An 18705-nucleotide genomic window follows, 5' to 3' on the forward strand; every position below is an offset into this window, starting at 1 on the left:
GTGAATTCATTTAACTACCTAGGATGTATGATCACATATGAAAATGAAAAAGATATAAACATAAGAATTGCAAAATATTTAAACCAAACAACACATTAGCCCTACCAGTCTTAATGTATGGAAGCGAAATCTGGACAATAAAACAAAAAGACAAACAAAGATTAATAACAGCAGAAATGAAGTTTATGAGAAAAAAAAAAACTGCAAAGTATACCCTATTTGATCACAGAAGAAATTATGAAAGAATTAAACCAAGAACCAGTAATAGAAAAAAAATAAAAAATATAAACATAAATGGATGGAACACGTTCAAAGAATGAAAACAGAAAGATTACCAAAACAAGCCTTAAAATACAAGCCATTAGGAAAAAGAAAACCAGGACGTCCTCTTAAACGATGACTTCTAAGGCCGGAATAGGCCATGCTAGGCCTAAATCCTTGATATGCATGATGATGATGACTTACAATGGGAAACAGTGTTGACGATCTACTGAATGTCCAGTTTTCTGCCAGAGTTTTTCAGATAGTAGTCAAAGGAGGAAAGCCTCGTTCTCCTCTTCCAAATTTACTATTATATTTACACCTTTAAGTAATTCAAATATACCAACCAAATATAGTATTCTCCATCATTATTTTTTTCTGATATATCTTAAAACAAGCACATTGTTCTCCACTCTATGCAGATTTGGTTACAATTAATTGCAACTGGACATTCAGTAGATCATCAACACTGTTTCCCCATTGTAAGTATGGGGAGAAAAGTAATAAATTATTTATCAAAAATTATATATTAAAAACTTGCCTATATTGGTATCCTAAACACATTAGTTCACATTTCACACACACACAAAAACACCAACTGATGATGATATGCACTCTTAAAACTTTCATACATCGATAAAAATGCAATAATATGGTCAGTTGTTGATGTGTTTGTAGCATATGTTGCATAAGCCACACGAAGTGAGCACACGACGCAACTGCTGATCATATACAGCGATAAACTCAGTAAAGCAGAAAGTCATACATATCAAAATCCATTTATTTTGATGTGAAAATACAATTTTCACATATTCCTGATGACAGAAGATTTCTCTTCCAATGGTATATGGATTTCAATATTATCAACAATTATTCTTAATATAAATATCTTAACAATATGATAGTTTTATCAATCTGTAGCAGAGAAATAAGCTGTACACTATGTACACAAACCTATCATTAAATAAGTATACTGACTTAACTGAATCCTATAACAATTAAGGGCAATACAGTCAACTCACACCATAGCAAACATCACATTGATACAACAAACTATCAAAAGTCTTAGGCCAAAGACATACATAGTAATAAAGCTATGTTAAAGGACATTCACTATAATAAACTTACTATTCCTTTGGTCCCAGAGTTTGCTACAGTGAAAGTCAAAAGTATAGCTGTACAAAATTAAAGTTTATTCTTAGTAGAAACAATTTATTTTTATGATTAAAACACTGCAAAGTTATTAAGCAATAAAAATGTTTAAATTAAAAAAAAAATTATTCTACTATTGCAGAATTAAACCAAGTGAATGCATACTTCTCTCAAACACAAGAATGAAATTACAGGACGGGTGGATAGTTAAGCAAAAGATAAGATTTACTTTGACTTAGTGATTGCTTCATTTAAAGCTCTGTTGATTTTGAGCATGTTGGATGGTATCACGTAAAATCTGTACAAATATTCTTCCATGTTCTTTTTTGATCGATTCATTCAATTTTTGTGATCAGCACCAACTGCTTCCTGGACACAAGTAAATCCATCAGCTCTAAAGAAAAAAAAAAATTATTACACACAATTGATTATTTTGTAAACTTCTTAATAATTCATTCCATAACTCAAATACTTTAATGAGTTTTCCTACTTAAAGTGTGCTATCAGAAAATCATAATGGAGATTAATCAGGTTCATATTATTATTACATAACACCTCCAGGGAGTCCAAAGACTCATCGAGGGAAGGTATTTACTTTACAACTCTCCATCTCTATCGGCGACCACCACTAGTATTTTCACAGACAAACATCCATGCCCACGGTGGGATTTGAACCCGCAACCTTTTGGCAAGAGAGCGGATACACTAACCACTCGGCCAACCAGGCCGGCTAATATAATGACAACAATCTGCAGCAGCTGATAACTCATGAGGACATATGGGCACTTGAGTCCATTTTATGAAGTCTGCAAAATGTTTTCCTAACATACTAAAACTAAATTTAGTTTCCTTAACTATAATCGCTTCTATATTTGTCTCAAAACCGTTGCATTCTATTAAGCATAATATAAAATTAAAATAGTAACTATTTCAATTTTAAGATTTAGCCATAATACTGGTCATGGATGTGAAGTATCCATTGAAATTGAAACAACATCGATATAAAGCATAAAATGGTTGATATATTTCATTCATATAGACAAATGGGTGGTTAAGAAACTTAGATACAAATAAATTATATACAGAGGATGATCAGTTAATGAACATAATCCATTCAAAGAAAATGTTTGTTAACCAATCATAGATTTTTATGGGAATTTGATTAATTCGTTCTGAAGATCCAAAAAAATAAATAAATTGTATAATTTCTTACTATGTTTATTTATAATAATAATACATACATACACAGTCCTGCATTTTTTTCCGTTTGTGGGGGTGTTAAAGAATCTGTTCAATGTCAATTGCTTTTCTCTCTTCTTCAGGATTTTTTGGAAGTGATTAATAGCATTATCATTGTAGAGACCCTCAAGCCTATTGACCTCAACCTGGTTTGGGTGGCATTCTAAGACCGTTGTTCTGACATCCTCCCACTTCTTCAAAAGATCTTAAATAGCAGATGCATCGGCACTGATCCTCTTTTTCAGAAGAAAACACATCTCGCTGAGTTTCTTGGTGTTCTTGATTCAAGAGTTCTTGGAGTTCTGTCGTAAGATCATTTTCATGTTCCATTATGAGCTCTTCAATGTCATCTTCATTCACCTCCAATTCCAGGGATATCATCTCCGTCTGCCTGAATGCAGGATGGACACAGCTTTCGCCAAGCAGAATTCAACTGTCGTTGAGTGACTTCTGACCATGCCTTTTGAATGAGCCGGATAGCTTCAAGAATATAAAATTTTTCTTTCCAAAACATTTTTAATGTCATCGTTAAAAACGTTTTGGAAAGAAAAATTTCGAAACAGCACACAAGTGTACAATTTCTTGAAACCTGCAATAACCCCCTGATCGACTGGCTGAATCAATGAAGTGGTATTTGGAGGCAGAAACTGAACTTTCAGCGAGGGACAGTCTTCAAGGTCTTTCGGGTGTCCTGTTGCATAGTCCAATAGCAACTCATTGGTCTGAAGGTAATCCTTGATGCTTGGGGCACAAACTTTAAACAGCCATTCTTTGAAAAGAACCTGCGTGACCCATGCCCTTTCATTTGATCTCCACATCACTGGCAGCTTTCTTTAATTATGGAATTTTTGTTGAATGCGCTAGGGTTCTCAAAGTGATAGACAAGAAGTCTATCACTCTGAGATATCACGTCAATCGGTCTTTCATGGGTTTATGTTCAAGGAATATTTTTCTCATCTTTTGTGATGTAGGTACAGTTTGGCATGCACTTCCAAATAAACCAGTTTCATCACAATTGAAAATTTGTTGTGGACAATATCCTTTTTTAATGAATTCTTGAAATTTGAGACAGAACTTCTCATCTTCTTTTTCTGCACTAGCAGACTCACCGTGCATTACCACATGTTTAATGCCAGATCTCCTTCTAAACTTTGCAAACCATCCAGTGGTAGCCTTGAATTCTATCTCCTCATGTGATGAATGTGGAGTTTGTTTCTTCAGTTCTTCAAAAATTTCTCTAGCCTTCTCTTGAATGATAGTCATACTAGTTACATCTCTTTTCATTTCCCTTTCTTTTGTCCAAACTAAAAGCAATCTCTCCATTTTTTCATGGATGGCACATCTTTGTTTCTCAGATGTGATTTTTGTTACTCCTTTAGCTGCTTGAGTCTTCTTGATTATATCTTTCTTAGCTATGATTGTGCCTACTGTAGACTGTTCAAGCCATACTGCCTAGCAACATCAGACATCTTCTGCCCACTCTCTACCTTGGCTATTATCTCTTGCTTGGTTTCTATGGTGAGCACAGTTCTTGACACTCCATTCTTTTTAGGCCCCATAATATTATCAGTTTTTTTTTTTTAAATAAAAAGTTCAGAAAAGCACTTACAAAAATTCAGAGAACAGAAATCAACTAGCGCACAAAAAGGTTATGTATACAACTGTCAAAGTCTCGTTCCAGAAACCGTTCATAGATGACAGTAAAATACAGTTCTACAAATCTTACACACAGCGTCGCTTCTTCTTGTGTTTGTTCTGTGAGGTGTTCGTTATTCGAACATGTGTTTGTTGTCCGATTTGTTCGCAGTCTGAACTGTTTGTTAACCGATCACCCACTGTACTTGGTTTAATCCTTTATCCAAGTGTAGCAATCAAGTTTGCACCTGAACTATTTTCAGGACTGGGGCAACTTAATTTCGCTTGTACATAATAAAGTTACAATTTCTTTTTTTAACTTTATAATACCCAAATATTCATTCTATCTCCATTATGAAACCAGATGAAAATGTAGTACTGCAAGTACAAAAAGGTTGCTAGCCCTGATCTAAACTAACTCATCAAATTTATGTTGAGAGACTTCAATTTTTAATCTGCTTCCCCATTATCACAGTTTTCCCTCCAACTTTCTGAAGTGTTTTGGTAAAAACTAAAATTATAGCTGAACTATTAAATTATCAGTAAAAATTCTTCAACTCCCACTCATGGCACACTGTGTTCCCCACAACAGTCCATAACACTACCTTTTTTATTATTTACAAGTATGGTTAAGTAAACAAAACTGTGTTGTTTCACATGAACTATTTTTCTAAAAATGATACAGACATCCACATTTTTCTTAAACAAGCAACAAGCCATGTGGCACGCAAAAAAAAAAAAAGCTAGATGCATGCTAAATGGATTTGTATGCATATAATACTAAAAATGGAGTTTTGGTTACCCAACTTACACCAGGGCATTGCTATAATAACATGCTGTCATGTCAGTCATTAGTCAGTTTGTGTAACTATAGCATAATTAGCAATCTGAGATTAAATGGTTGACCTTATTAAAATATGAAAACATTAGTTAAAATAAAACTGAAAAACAGTCAGGTCAACCACACCAGCTGATGGAAATAGATAAAACAGTACAGAAAAGGATCATACATTCTGTTCTTTCCATCATATATCAGTGCATTCTCTCAACCAGAAGTAAAACTTGCAGAGGTTAACCAGAATATTACTGAACTCACTAGGCTTTGTTTTTATGAAAAGACCACTGAATACAAGTCAAACATCATCACCTTAAACAATGCTTTGGTTTAACTTGCATGATTCAGAGCTCTCTTGATTGGACAGTAGATTATAGGAAAGCTGTTGGTATTAATGATGAATCCAATATGTGCTCAATGGATCAGATTAGTATTTGGGTATGGCAGCTGACAAGAGAATGTCATTTACCAGAGTACATGTCACATCTCATTTGTTAAATCCAGTGGAAATGGCATTATGGTATGAAGATGCTTCTGTGGATGAGGACTTCTTGCTATAATATCGGAAAAAAATGAACCAGGTATTCTACTGTTATATGACAATCCATTACCCCTTTAGTTCTATGAAAAATATCCAACTGAGCATCAACTTAACAATGTACCATGTCATACTCTAAGGACTAACACTGTTATGATCTGAACCATATGGGGCACCTTTGGTAAGAGTTAGAACACAGGCTGAGGGTAAGACCAATATGTTTAATTTCACTACAATATGGACCAAAATACTGTGTCTGCATGAATATTTAGTAAAATGTTTACTCAAGAGAGTGGTACATCTGTAATTGCAGCCAAACGTGATGTACTGCAATTTAAAAAAATACACCCAAACTATAACCTCATGCTAGTTTCTTCACCTATGGAATATAATCTGATCAAGTCACTCAAATAATTCTATTGAAATGAATACCTCAGTCATCCAAAACTTAGATAATGAATTGGACTTAGTTTTTCATGGGTGCTAAAATAGCCTAAACAAAATGAGCATATCACAAAGTGGCTTGAACAGAAAAATTCCAGCATCAATTTCAGCTCAAAACAAATGCAAGAAAACATCAATTAACCTAAATCCAACTTTAAAGGATTAAATAGGAAAAAAACTCACTTCTGGTTCCTTGCTAGGACCAGTGGATACATCTTCTGCCATGTACTCCCAAATGCATTTGAATATAGGAACACCTGCTATCATATCCTATAAAAAACAGTGAACTGCATGTCTCCTCTTTTTGACAGAAAAAGAGACATCAGTCAAATACCAGCTAAATACTTCCACACTCAGCTGGTATCTACTCCACAGCTTTTATGAAATAGTCTATATTCAATAGACCAAACTTCCAGGTCATGAAGGAGTTGGCTGTTGGTAACATTCACTTCATTTCTTTCTAAAATAATAAAAAATGTTACTAACAGTCACTGATTCCTTCACCACCTAGAAGCCAACCAATTAATCAGTAGCTCTCATTATGAATTCTGTCACTTTTGATCCACAGCAGATCTCCTTGCTCAAATCACCTACTTCTGGCTGCATGCTATGGTAGTGTGGAAAAACTTGTACAAATAACTTAACATTTTCAATGCATCATATAATTCTGCTCACCAAATTGCTAATCTATGGTCTGATTTACACAAATGGTAGAAGGCAGATTATAAGTGCCTCCATAGCATAATTGGAGAAAGACAGTATGTTGTACCCTTCAAATGGAAAAGGCCTGAGTTCGTTTCTTGTCATGACGAGAGGAATCTTTATGTGTTTTTTTTTTTTTTTTCAGTTGAAGGTGAGTTGCCTGATTTCATACAGAGAAAGCAGGGTTTTTTTTATCCCAGAAACTCGGGTTTTTGATCTCGCATACAGACAAATTCGCCTTGAGAACACATGCAATTTACAGACAAAAAAATACTAGTGGTGGGCAGTAGATGGCATTGGTATAGATGATGATGGTAGTAGCAGTTCGATATGGTTGGTAATTGTGGTGGAGGCAGAGAGCTGTAGAAGTAGGCACCTTACCCTGATGAGTCTTTGGAGGTGTCACGTAATAATCATAATAAGAAATTGCCTACTCCTGCATGGATAGCTTCCTTTGGCCACTCACTACATCATGTCATCCTCTCTTCAGATTTTCCCTTACCAATAAAGAGTGCCCAAGAGTTCTTTCACCTACCCTCTTTCTCCCTTCCATAAATAACTGACAATTGATCTTAAATCCTATCCACTAATGATAGTACACTTTATCACAATCAATCCATCAATCTGGAAGTGCTCAAACATTCCATCAGGATCTTCCACCAATTCTCTATATCAGTTTGGTTAGTCAGGTGGATAATGCTTCCACTTTCTACTACAGACATGGATATCTGTGAATATCTTCAGGCTGTAGATGAATTTCATCTCCCAGTGGAAGACTACTATCTTGCTTAATGGAAGCCTGAAATGACTTGAAAACGTTCCAGCAGGGTTTCTGGACTGCCTAGACCTCAGCCCATCCACAACAGTAATATATAATAAATAGATTTGCAAGCTTTTGGAGGTGGTAATCATGTTAAAAAAAAAAAAAAAAAAAAAAAAAATTATGCTATTCTTCAATAGAAATGTAGTTCTATCTACTCTCTTGCATAAAAGGTCTTGTCTAACCTCCAATTGGATATACCCAGCTACTTAAAAAAAGAACAAAATTCTCTTCATGTGATATTCATCTCTAGCCTCTCCTGGCACACATTTGATATTAATAGCCTCCTCAGCATCCAAAAGTAGTGAATGTCCTTTTTTATCTCAAGACCATACTTCTTACTGTACAAATCTCAAATCAGTCCAACCCTAAAATGCTGTTCTCACATTTGGGGTGATACACTGAAAACCTCTGTAAAAATTCTTGATGCTGTCCTGAAAATGACAATTTTGTTAATAAACTGACCCCTGTCTCACAGACTCACTTCAACTCTATCTCACAGACAACATATATCTTCTTTTTTTTTTTTTTTAATTCTATAGATATAATATGACCAAAAGGTTCATGCAGTTTTGATTCTGAAAAATTTTGTCAAAGTCACTGTAAGTACATGTGACTTAGCAAAGCATGAAATGGTGAAAAATGGCAAGACTACTGCATTCATTTATTTGAGCATGTTTACTTTATCACCGAGATCAAACTGGCTACAAAAACAATTGGTAATATCTGCATACCATTGAGAGAAGATATGGTGAGTGAATGCAGAGCCGAAAACAATTCACTTGCATCAGTTGATAAGTCACCTAAAGCACCCTGTGTGTGTGTGTGTGTGTGTGAGAGAGAGAGAGAGAGAGATTGCCATTAATGATGAAGAGCTAAAAGATATCAGTGAGTTGGATTCCTGGTTGTTCATGGTATATGAATAAGAATAATTTGCTGCATCGATGTGTGAGGGAAAGGTATGCCAACTTAGCAAATGGGTGATTCCCCAAACTCAGAATCAACAACACCATCAGTTTTTGCATGCTGCTGCTTTTGTGCATCACTATTTTTGGGCCAGTTGATGTGCAATTAAAAATGGCTTATCGATACCAAAAAATCACATCAGTGCTTATCTATCATCCAATACCACACACACACATCAAAGCCCAGAGTTCTCCAAGAGAAGATTTTACTGTGCATGGTTGGGGGAATACAGTTGGTGTCATCTATTAGGAACTTTTACCCTCTGAACAAAAATGATCACAGGGAACATCTACCTGAAAAATTGCAGTAGGTTTCATAATGCACTGTTTCAAAAACAGGCTGCCCTGGCTAACTTCAAAGGCACTGTTTCATTTGCAAAACCTCATACAGAGTGAATACATGGCACAAGCTTTGCAGCTTGGTTGGAAATTCTATCTTAACTTCCATATTTCCAACATCTCGCCATCTGGTTTCCTCAATTCACATGATAACACAAGGAAAGACGTGAATCATATTTACTCAAAGGCCACATATTTCAGCCTGAAAATTACAATTACAAGTTAGTTTATTGCAAAGTAAAACACAAACAACGAATTGATTTGAAACAGGGAGAACTGTGTGATGTTATACATAAAAATAAAATATCACAAAGGTATAAATGAGGAAACATTGTAGTATTAGTTATTAATTACCTGTATTATTTATTAATAAAAAAATTGTAATCATGTGTGATTAAAATAAGATTTTCCCATATCTTAGATAGTGAAAGGCAATCGTTCCGATTCTGAACTTGAATGAAGCAACTACTTCTCACTATCTAAGATATTCTAATCACACATCATTCAATTTTTTTTATTATTATTATTAATAATACAGTTAATAACTAATAATCATTATTTCCTCACTGTGGCGTTTAAGTATAACAAAACACAGCTCTCACTGTTTCAAATCAATCCATTGTTTGTGTTCTACTCTGTAATTAACTAACATTGCCACTGATGATAGCCTGTAATTTTCAGGACTAAAATATGTGGCCTTTAAATAAATATTATTCACTTCTTTCCTTATGTCATTGTGTAAACTGAAGAAACTTTATGGCATAAGTATCTCTTAAAGAACAATTAAAAAAACCATCTGATTATCAACTTTTCTTACCACTGGACATTTAAAAAAAAAAGTACTGGAAACAGTTGAATGATTTTTTTTTTATTTCTAAAAAATCAGGTTTTATAGGAGAAGTACTTATAAATATATATCTCAAAGGGGAAAATTAGTTATTTGGTAAAGTGCTTATTTTCTGAGTAGTGGTATTGTTCTTTTCTGGTCACCTGATACTTCTACAGGCATAATACTATTCCACTGAACTAGCATTTCTACCACTTTATCCTATGGCTACAAAACATGAGCAACAGCTGGAAAATATCTTTCATTCCATCAGCCTCCATTCTCTGAGAAGGCAATCCTCATCTGGCATTCCCTCCTCAAGAATTATGATTTTATTATTATTACGAGCGACTCCAGGGAGTCCTTAGACTTATCGAGGGAGGCCCTAAACATCATGTCCACACAACTATTCGACATTCTCACAGTATCTATCATACCTTGCCTTGAACTCACTCACTGTCATAGCACGCACAACAGACTCTGGCAGCTTATTCCACTCATTTACCACTAAAAGTAAAGAACCCAGCTCTAACACCCTTGCTAACCACACTCTTGCCCAGCTTCCATAGATGTCCCCTAATTCTCCCACCACCAGTCCTGATCTCAAAAATATCCTCTGAATTAATCCTATAGAAACCCTTCAGCAATTTGAATGTCTCAATCATATCTCCCCTTTTTCGCCTATCAACAAATTTCTGCAACCTGCAAATCTTCAACCTGTTCTCATAAGGTTCATTCCATAGACCTGCTATCATCTTGGTCGCTCGCCTCTGGATCCTCTCAACCTCCTCCCCATCAAGAAGAAACCTAGGTGACCAAATCTGGAGACAGTAGTTGAGATGAGATCTTATCAAGGCTCGGTACAGAGGAACAATAACTTGCTTGTCTCAGCTAGTCAAAGTATTTTTCAACAACCAAGTGAGTTGATGAGCTGATTTAGCCACTTTTGCAATGTGCCTCCTAAACTTCATCTCCCTATCCACCAACACTCCCAAGTCCCTGGCCTCATTAATCTCCTGGAGTACAGTTCCACCAATGTGGTATACTGCTGCTAATCTTTTCACCCCAAAATGCATAACCTTACATTTTGTCACATTAAATTGACATCCATTCTCCTTAGCCCAGAACTCCAATCTATCCAAATCATTCTGCAAGATTTTGACATCTTCTGAATTCACTGTTGCCCTACCCAACTTTGCATCATCAGCGAACAAATGAACTGTTCCTCTTAGATCCTTTCCTATATCGTTAATGAACAAATTAAACAGCAGTGGTCCAAGAACAGAACCCTGCGGCACACCGCTAGTCACAGGCCATCTTTTGGACTCTACTCCTGAATAAACTAATCTCTGATATCTCTCCATCAACCACCCACCTATCCATCTCACCAACCCTATATCCATTCCCATATGTTTGCAGTTTATGGATTAGAATTCCATGTGGTATCCTGTCAAAGGCCTTAGCCAGGTCCAGCAGTATCATTGTAAACCCATTACCCTTATCCAGTTCAGCCGTCACTGTGTTATAAAACTTGAGCAAGTTACTGAGGCATGATCTACCCTTAACAAAGCCATGCTGTCCCCCCCCCCCCGTACAGTATCTCATTTTCATCAATCCATTCCTGTATTTTTCCCTTGAATACTTTCTCCAAGACCTTGACAATGACTCCTGATATGCTGATCGGTCGGTAATTTGCAACACTGGTCTTGGATCCTCCTTTATGCATTGGAACTATTTCCCCCTCTTTCCACACCTTCAGGACTAAACCAGATCCGTGACTCAGATTAAACAACACGGTCAAGGGCAATTTCCAACTGTTCAGAAAAAAGCTCAATAAGTTTGTTCTCTTAAAAGAGAATGACATTCTAAATTCATAATGATCGAGTACATGAATTGCATTCTGCTACTGCAGCCAAAACAAGTCAGTTAATAAGGGGGAAAAAAGTGCATTACTCTGAAATCTGTGTGTAAATAATATACAGAAACAATAATATTTGGTTGAATGTTTCATGAATCTCTGTTTTTTTATTTATTAAAAAAAATAAACTTTTTCTCTTGCCACATGTGGTGATAGTGCCTGCCACAAGCTAGAAAATAACAGTTTTATTTTCTAGTTTGTGGTAGGCTAGAATATTTTTTAGCCAAATATTTTCTAAAAACTAATAGTTTCTGTATTAGTTTTATTTACATTACTTTATGCAAATATTCATATTCAAATTATATACCAAGACTGTTAATGATTCCACATTTTTAAACCAATAATGTTTTGTAATTTACTGTGTAAGCAGCCAATAAATTTAGCCACCTTCCTCACAGAAATTGTGTAAGAAATTAAACAGACAGTATTCTGTTTAATTTCTTAAACAGACAAAAGATATATGAAGCAATAATCACAAACAAGGACATATTTTTTATGGCAATCCTATAGTTAAGAGGTTGTTTAATGTATAGTACACTGAATGGGATGAGCAGAAAATTGAAGAGAAAGAATTTGTTAATACTTGATTTAAAGAGAGATTATATTGTAGATTGTACTCTTTAGTAAATATATAAGAAGAGAGACCATTCCAAAAGACAGCAAGCAATAGAAGGATGCACAATCAGCTGCATTCTGAATGGGAGCCTATAGAACAAGTAAAATATTTCAACTACTTAGGCACAATTTTTAGTGAAAATGGCAAATTAAATATAGAAATAGATAACAGAATTAGCAAAGCTAATAAGAAATCAACTGATTAAATTTATATGGAGGGGGGGGGGAGCAAAATTAGTCAAAAAACCAAATTAGCTATATATAAGACAGTGCTAAAACCAGGGGCGAATTCTCCATGCTTGCTGCACAAGCTCATTACTTGAGAAAGAAGTAATATTTATTTGTTAATAAATGCATGCATTTATAAGCATTCCATTTAGGCTTTTATTTTTGTAAACAGAAGTTGTCTTAAGCTTGTGCGGTAATAATTGAGCTTTGCGTTGTGTGTCAAAGGCCGATGCTTGCTCGTCTAGTCAAAGCTACCTTGGCTTGCTCAGTTGTCGGAGCTTCCAAGTTCTCGCTGCAGCACTGTGATTTCATGCGCGTGCATAGCCATTTCTGCTCCCTTCACGTCGTCTTAAACACAGGCCATACACAGTCAAATTAGCTCTAGCCAGTAAGCTTCAGCCAGCCTTTACAAGTGTGCATGTTGCTTGGGAAAATTAAGTTACGACTAACTTTTTACGATGATGTTATTGACCAGTTCATAAAGAAGAACCATAGGGTAGAATTTGTATTCAAGTAGCTAAATTGAAAAAGATAGAATATCATTGGTAAAATAAATGTTGTATTTGTATGATTAAATGTACATAAATTTCTAAATATATAGTTTTAAATGGTCAATAATTCATTATTCCGCTAATCAGACTTCAATCACACCTCTCACTCCTTGAATGATAACAAGAGCAAGTGTGAATTTCAAGAGACCAGCATTTACCCCTGGTTAAAACCAATATTAATGTATGGATCTGAGATCTGGGTTAGAAATAAACACTTGATCAAAGACTGGAGACCACAGATATGAGAATTCTGAGAAAGATTAAAGGATTGGAACAGATGGCATCAATAGCAATATCATATTAAAAATGAGGATATTAGGAAAGAACTTGACAGTGTTAGCATTCAGCAATGTATTAGCAGAGCTAATCTCAGGTGATAGAGTTACTTAAACAGAATGGGAGAGAAAAGATTAGCAAAACAAGTGTTCTCTGCCAGGTTGCCAGGAAAAAGACCCAGAGGAAGACACAAAATCTAGGTGGAATGATACAGCAAAAGGTGCCTTAGAAAACAGAAATATAAGATCTGATAATATTGGAGTCTTGACAGCTAACAGATTAATTTGGAGGAAAATTGTCGATCAGAAGTTAGTCATATGCAACTTTTCATATAATACTATCATAATATCCTATATACCCTCTAAGAGTACATGTCAGGAATTAAAGAGAAAGAAGAATTTGTACTGAAAGTTTATTTTTCACTTGGTTAGAATATAATAAATTTAGTTTTATAAATTTGTAGCAAAGGTGGAGCAAGCTATCATCACTCCTATAGGAGTGATGTTAGCTTGCTCCACCTTTGCAAGGAGTTGCCCTGGTGTTGTACCACCTTACCGCAGTCCTGAAGATACTTTCAGGTGCAAACTTTGTTTGCTCACATTTCGATAAAGGATTAAACTAAATTTATTATATTCTAACCAAGTGAAAAATAAACTTTCAACATCTTTCTCTAAATCCAGAGTAATTTATTAAAAAGGTGGTAGATGACCTTGCTAATGCTTCTGGCTGGAGACACCACCAGAAGCTTGGGCCTGGCTCCCACTGAAGAGACCTCAATAAAGGTCGAAACTAGTCTGGGTAGTGGCCCTTCCCTTAATGCATAACATTAGACATATCCACAAGGAGATGCGTTTTTCATTATGGGAGATACTGAGATAGGAGTGATGAAAACTTGATCCACCTTTGCAAGGAGTTGCCCGGTGTTGTACCACCTTAACCCAGTCCTGAAGATACTTTCAGGCACAAACTTTGTTTGCTCACACTTGGATAAAGGATTAAACTAAATTTATTATAATTTGTACTGAGTTTGGAGTTGCTTTGAACTAGTGTTGAATAGCCTCTACATGTTTTAAAAGATTTAGAGGAGCATGAGGAAATAACCATGGCATTTCTGATGAACAGTAACTACGGAAATTTGTGGAAAATGCAAGCAGTAGAAACTGAACAGCTTGTGAAAGAGCTGAATGAATAATGAGGCATTATTAATTAACCTAACTGCTTTCTTCTGTACTGAGTGAAGTATTTTTAGGGTACTCATAACAATAACCCAAAATATGAGAATATTCAAGGTCAAATGGATTTTTAAACGTGTGGACAGACTTATGTGTTCGTCGAACATGTTGTTTATTATTTTAACGGTATAATAGAACACAGAAACTAAGTAAATAATTAATTTATTAACTTGATGCTGATATTTCGCTGGTATTATAACCAGCATCTTCAGAGCACAAAAACAATATTTGTCACAATACGCAAGACTAAAACAACGTGTACTTAAAATTGTAGCAGCAATACAAAGACTAGAGTCCTGATTTTGGCGCCCTCTATCTGAAAAAAAAAAAAAAAAAAAAAAAAAACCCGCTATCATATATTACTAGAGTCCTAGAAAAGTGCTAGTTTTTTCTTAATATGACTGTCTCCCAGATCTTCGGCAAGTTAATACAGCCATATTTGTTGAGATTTGGAGTATGTTTTAGGGCTTCTGTCGCCTCTAAGAACAATCTCTCTGATTTATATGGGTTTCTGTGTAGTACTTTTGTGTTTTTCCAGTTGATCCTGTGTGCAGGGGTATCCAGAGCATGGTCTGCTAGGCCCGACTTCCCATAATGATATTTCCGGACGTATCGTTTATGTTCGCTGATGCGGATATTCACAGTTCTTCCTGTTTGACCGTAGTAGGCTTGATTGCATGAGCAGGGTACTTGGTAGACTCCTGGATGTGATAAAGGAGGAATGCTGTCCTTGGGTGAGCGGATGAGGGTGGCTAATTTGCTATATGGTCTGAATGTAGTGCGTAGTTTATGTTTATTGAGAATTCTTGAGATCTTTTCGGATGTGCCTTTAATGTAGGGGATGGTGACTGTTTTGTTGTAGTTCTCTGTGGTGGATGATGGGAGGGGTTTCTTGGGAGTGTTTAGTATTTTGTTTATTTTTTGTGGATTGTAGCCGTTGGCCAAGAAGGTGTGGCGTAAGTGAGTGAGTTCAGCAGTAAGAGCCTTGTCATTTGAACAGATTGCTCTCGCTCTATGGGTTAGCGTTTCTAATATGCCATATTGTTGAGAAGGATGATGGTGTGATTGTTTGTGTAAGTATCTGCCTGTATGTGTGGGTTTTCTGAAAACTGAAAATTCTAAGGAACCATCTGGGAGACGTGTGATGAGTGTATCCAGGAAGGGCAGACAGTTGTTGGCTTCCAGTTCCATAGTAAAGTGGATTTTTGGATGTTGGCTATTTAAATGTGCTAAGAATGTTTTCAATGTCTCAGGGCCATGTGGCCAAATAGCAAGCACATCATCAACATAGCGTAGCCAAAGTGTTGGTTTGAGAGTGGCTGTATTGATTGCTTGTTTTTCCAGGTGTTCTATGTAAAAGTTGGCTAGGGGGGGAGAAAGGGGGGAGCCCATGGCTGTCCCATCAATTTGTTTGTATATTTTCCCTTTCCATGTGAAATATCCTGCATGTATTGTGAATTTGAATAGTTCAAATATTTTCTAGGACTCTAGTAATATATGATAGCGGGTTTTTTTTTTTTTTTTTTTTTTTTTTTTTTTTTTCAGATAGAGGGCGCCAAAATCAGGATTCTAGTCTTTGTATTGCTGCTACAATTTTAAGTACACCATGTTGTTTTAGTCTTGCGTATTGTGACAAATAGTGTTTTTGTGCTCTGAAGATGCTGGTTATAATACCAGCGAAATATCAGCATCAAGTTAATAAATTAATTATTTACTTAGTTTCTGTGTTCTATTATACCGTTAAAATAATAAACAACATGTTCGACGAACACATAAGTCTGTCCACATGTTTAAGGATTCTTCACGGAGACGATATCGTACGCAAGACACGACGATATGGTAAGTGGAAGTTGAAATTGGCGCGGCAACTAAACAGGTTAGCCTTCTTAAAGAGGTGCCGAGACAACAAATTAATACCGAACTGTTTTAAAATCAAGAACAAGTTCCACTCGGCCAAAGCCCAACGCATCTATAAACGAGCGAGTGTAGCGCTTTTACGCGAACAAATTAACACCACTCGCCGGGAATTAGCACAAGCAAATACAACCATCAGCGCATTACGAGAATCACTGCATAATATTCTAAATACGGAACTTTGGCAGATCTTAGAGAACATCACCGACGCAACGGCAAAAAAAGAATTCGACAGAGTCAAAAACCGGCACCAAAAGAAGTTCGAAAATCTACAACAACGGAACACCATACAACGACCGCAATTACAACAAGACCTCGTCGTCGTGAATCTATCGTCACTCACCTTAAGCAAAGAAGCCACGACTGCTTTAAGTCGAGGGCACAACTTTGCCATAACTCCCAAACAAGTTCCAAAAGCGGAAATAATGGCGTCCATCGAACGAGGAATTTACGACCTGCCTCCAACAATAGCTAACAACATACGTTTAGATGTGGCCAACATCCTAATCAAGTCCAAGCCTCCAAAAAATAATATCCCACATAAGGAATTCATTGCTATAAAAGAACTACACAACAACAGCCAGATTACCATAACAAAAGCAGACAAAGGAAATGCAACCGTGGTGATGGACACAACTGAATATGAAAACAAAATGCACACACTATTACAAGATCAGTCAACATACAAAATTATAGATCGCAATCCCACCAACACACAAAAGAATAAGGCCCGAAAATTATTAAAAAAAGTCACTTCCTGGCCCAAAGACACAGTTAACAAACTCAAACCCTTCCATGTTAAAACACCGAGGATATATGGGTCACCAAAAATTCACAAACCAGGCACACCCCTACGCCCAATTGTGGACAGTATAAATAGTCCCACATACAAACTGGCTAGACATTTAGCGAAGCTACTAGCCACTCTCACTAACAATTCTCCCTCCTTTATCAAAAATTCAGCACACCTAAAAAGCATCTTACAACACCTCACCCTAAAAAGCTCAGACTTAATAGTAAGCTTTGACATCACTTCACTATTCACAAATGTACCACTAATAGAAACCCTCAATCTACTGAAGTCTCACTTCCCCCCTGATATATTTGAACTATTCAAATTCACAATACATGCAGGATATTTCACATGGAAAGGGAAAATATACAAACAAATTGATGGGACAGCCATGGGCTCCCCCCTTTCTCCCCCCCTAGCCAACTTTTACATAGAACACCTGGAAAAACAAGCAATCAATACAGCCACTCTCAAACCAACACTTTGGCTACGCTATGTTGATGATGTGCTTGCTATTTGGCCACATGGCCCTGAGACATTGAAAACATTCTTAGCACATTTAAATAGCCAACATCCAAAAATCCACTTTACTATGGAACTGGAAGCCAACAACTGTCTGCCCTTCCTGGATACACTCATCACACGTCTCCCAGATGGTTCCTTAGAATTTTCAGTTTTCAGAAAACCCACACATACAGGCAGATACTTACACAAACAATCACACCATCATCCTTCTCAACAATATGGCATATTAAAAACGCTAACCCATAGAGCGAGAGCAATCTGTTCAAATGACAAGGCTCTTACTGCTGAACTCACTCACTTACGCCACACCTTCTTGGCCAACGGCTACAATCCACAAAAAATAAACAAAATACTAAACACTCCCAAGAAACCCCTCCCACCATCCACCACAGAGAACTACAACAAAACAGTCACCATCCCCTACATTAAAGGCACATCCGAAAAGATCTCAAGAATTCTCAATAAACATAAACTACGCACTACATTCAGACCATATAGCAAATTAGCCACCCTCATCCGCTCACCCAAGGACAGCATTCCTCCTTTATCACATCCAGGAGTCTACCAAGTACCCTGCTCATGCAATCAAGCCTACTACGGTCAAACAGGAAGAACTGTGAATATCCACATCAGCGAACATAAACGATACGTCCAAAAATATCATTATGGGAAGTCGGGCCTAGCAGACCATGCTCTGGATACCCCTGCACACAGGATCAACTGGAAAAACACAAAAGTACTACACAGAAACCCATATAAATCAGAGAGATTGTTCTTAGAGGCGACAGAAGCCCTAAAACATACTCCAAATCTCAACAAATATGGCTGTATTAACTTGCCGAAGATCTGGGAGACAGTCATATTAAGAAAAAACTAGCACTTTTCTAGGACTCTAGT

The 18705-nt window shown here is 36.4% G+C and overlaps 2 protein-coding genes across 3 annotated transcripts in view; one reads left to right on the plus strand and one right to left on the minus strand.

The window, feature by feature from the left end:
• The window catches only part of LOC150103221 (solute carrier family 66 member 2), a 456400-nt gene that overhangs the window by 432653 nt on the left and 5042 nt on the right, over positions 1 to 18705 (plus strand). The gene's annotated exons all lie outside the window — the stretch shown is intronic.
• The window catches only part of Dhod (dihydroorotate dehydrogenase 2), a 173569-nt gene that overhangs the window by 48545 nt on the left and 106319 nt on the right, over positions 1 to 18705 (minus strand). The window contains exon 8 of one of the 2 annotated variants that reach the window (XR_016548788.1): positions 1643 to 1807. Coding sequence is in view for 1 of the 2 variants with exons in the window: in XM_090397708.1 (XP_090253834.1) it covers positions 1753 to 1807 (55 nt within the window). In the remaining variant the exon portion in view is untranslated. Of the gene's footprint in view, positions 1 to 1285; positions 1808 to 18705 lie in introns of those variants that run through there. The other variant, XM_090397708.1, reaches the window with a different exon arrangement.

Source organism: Typopeltis vanoorti, chromosome 9 (genome assembly GCF_054136105.1).
Source record: "Typopeltis vanoorti isolate ZY-2024b chromosome 9, IOZ_Tvanoo_1.0, whole genome shotgun sequence".
Taxonomy (NCBI): Eukaryota; Metazoa; Arthropoda; class Arachnida; order Uropygi; family Thelyphonidae; genus Typopeltis; species Typopeltis vanoorti.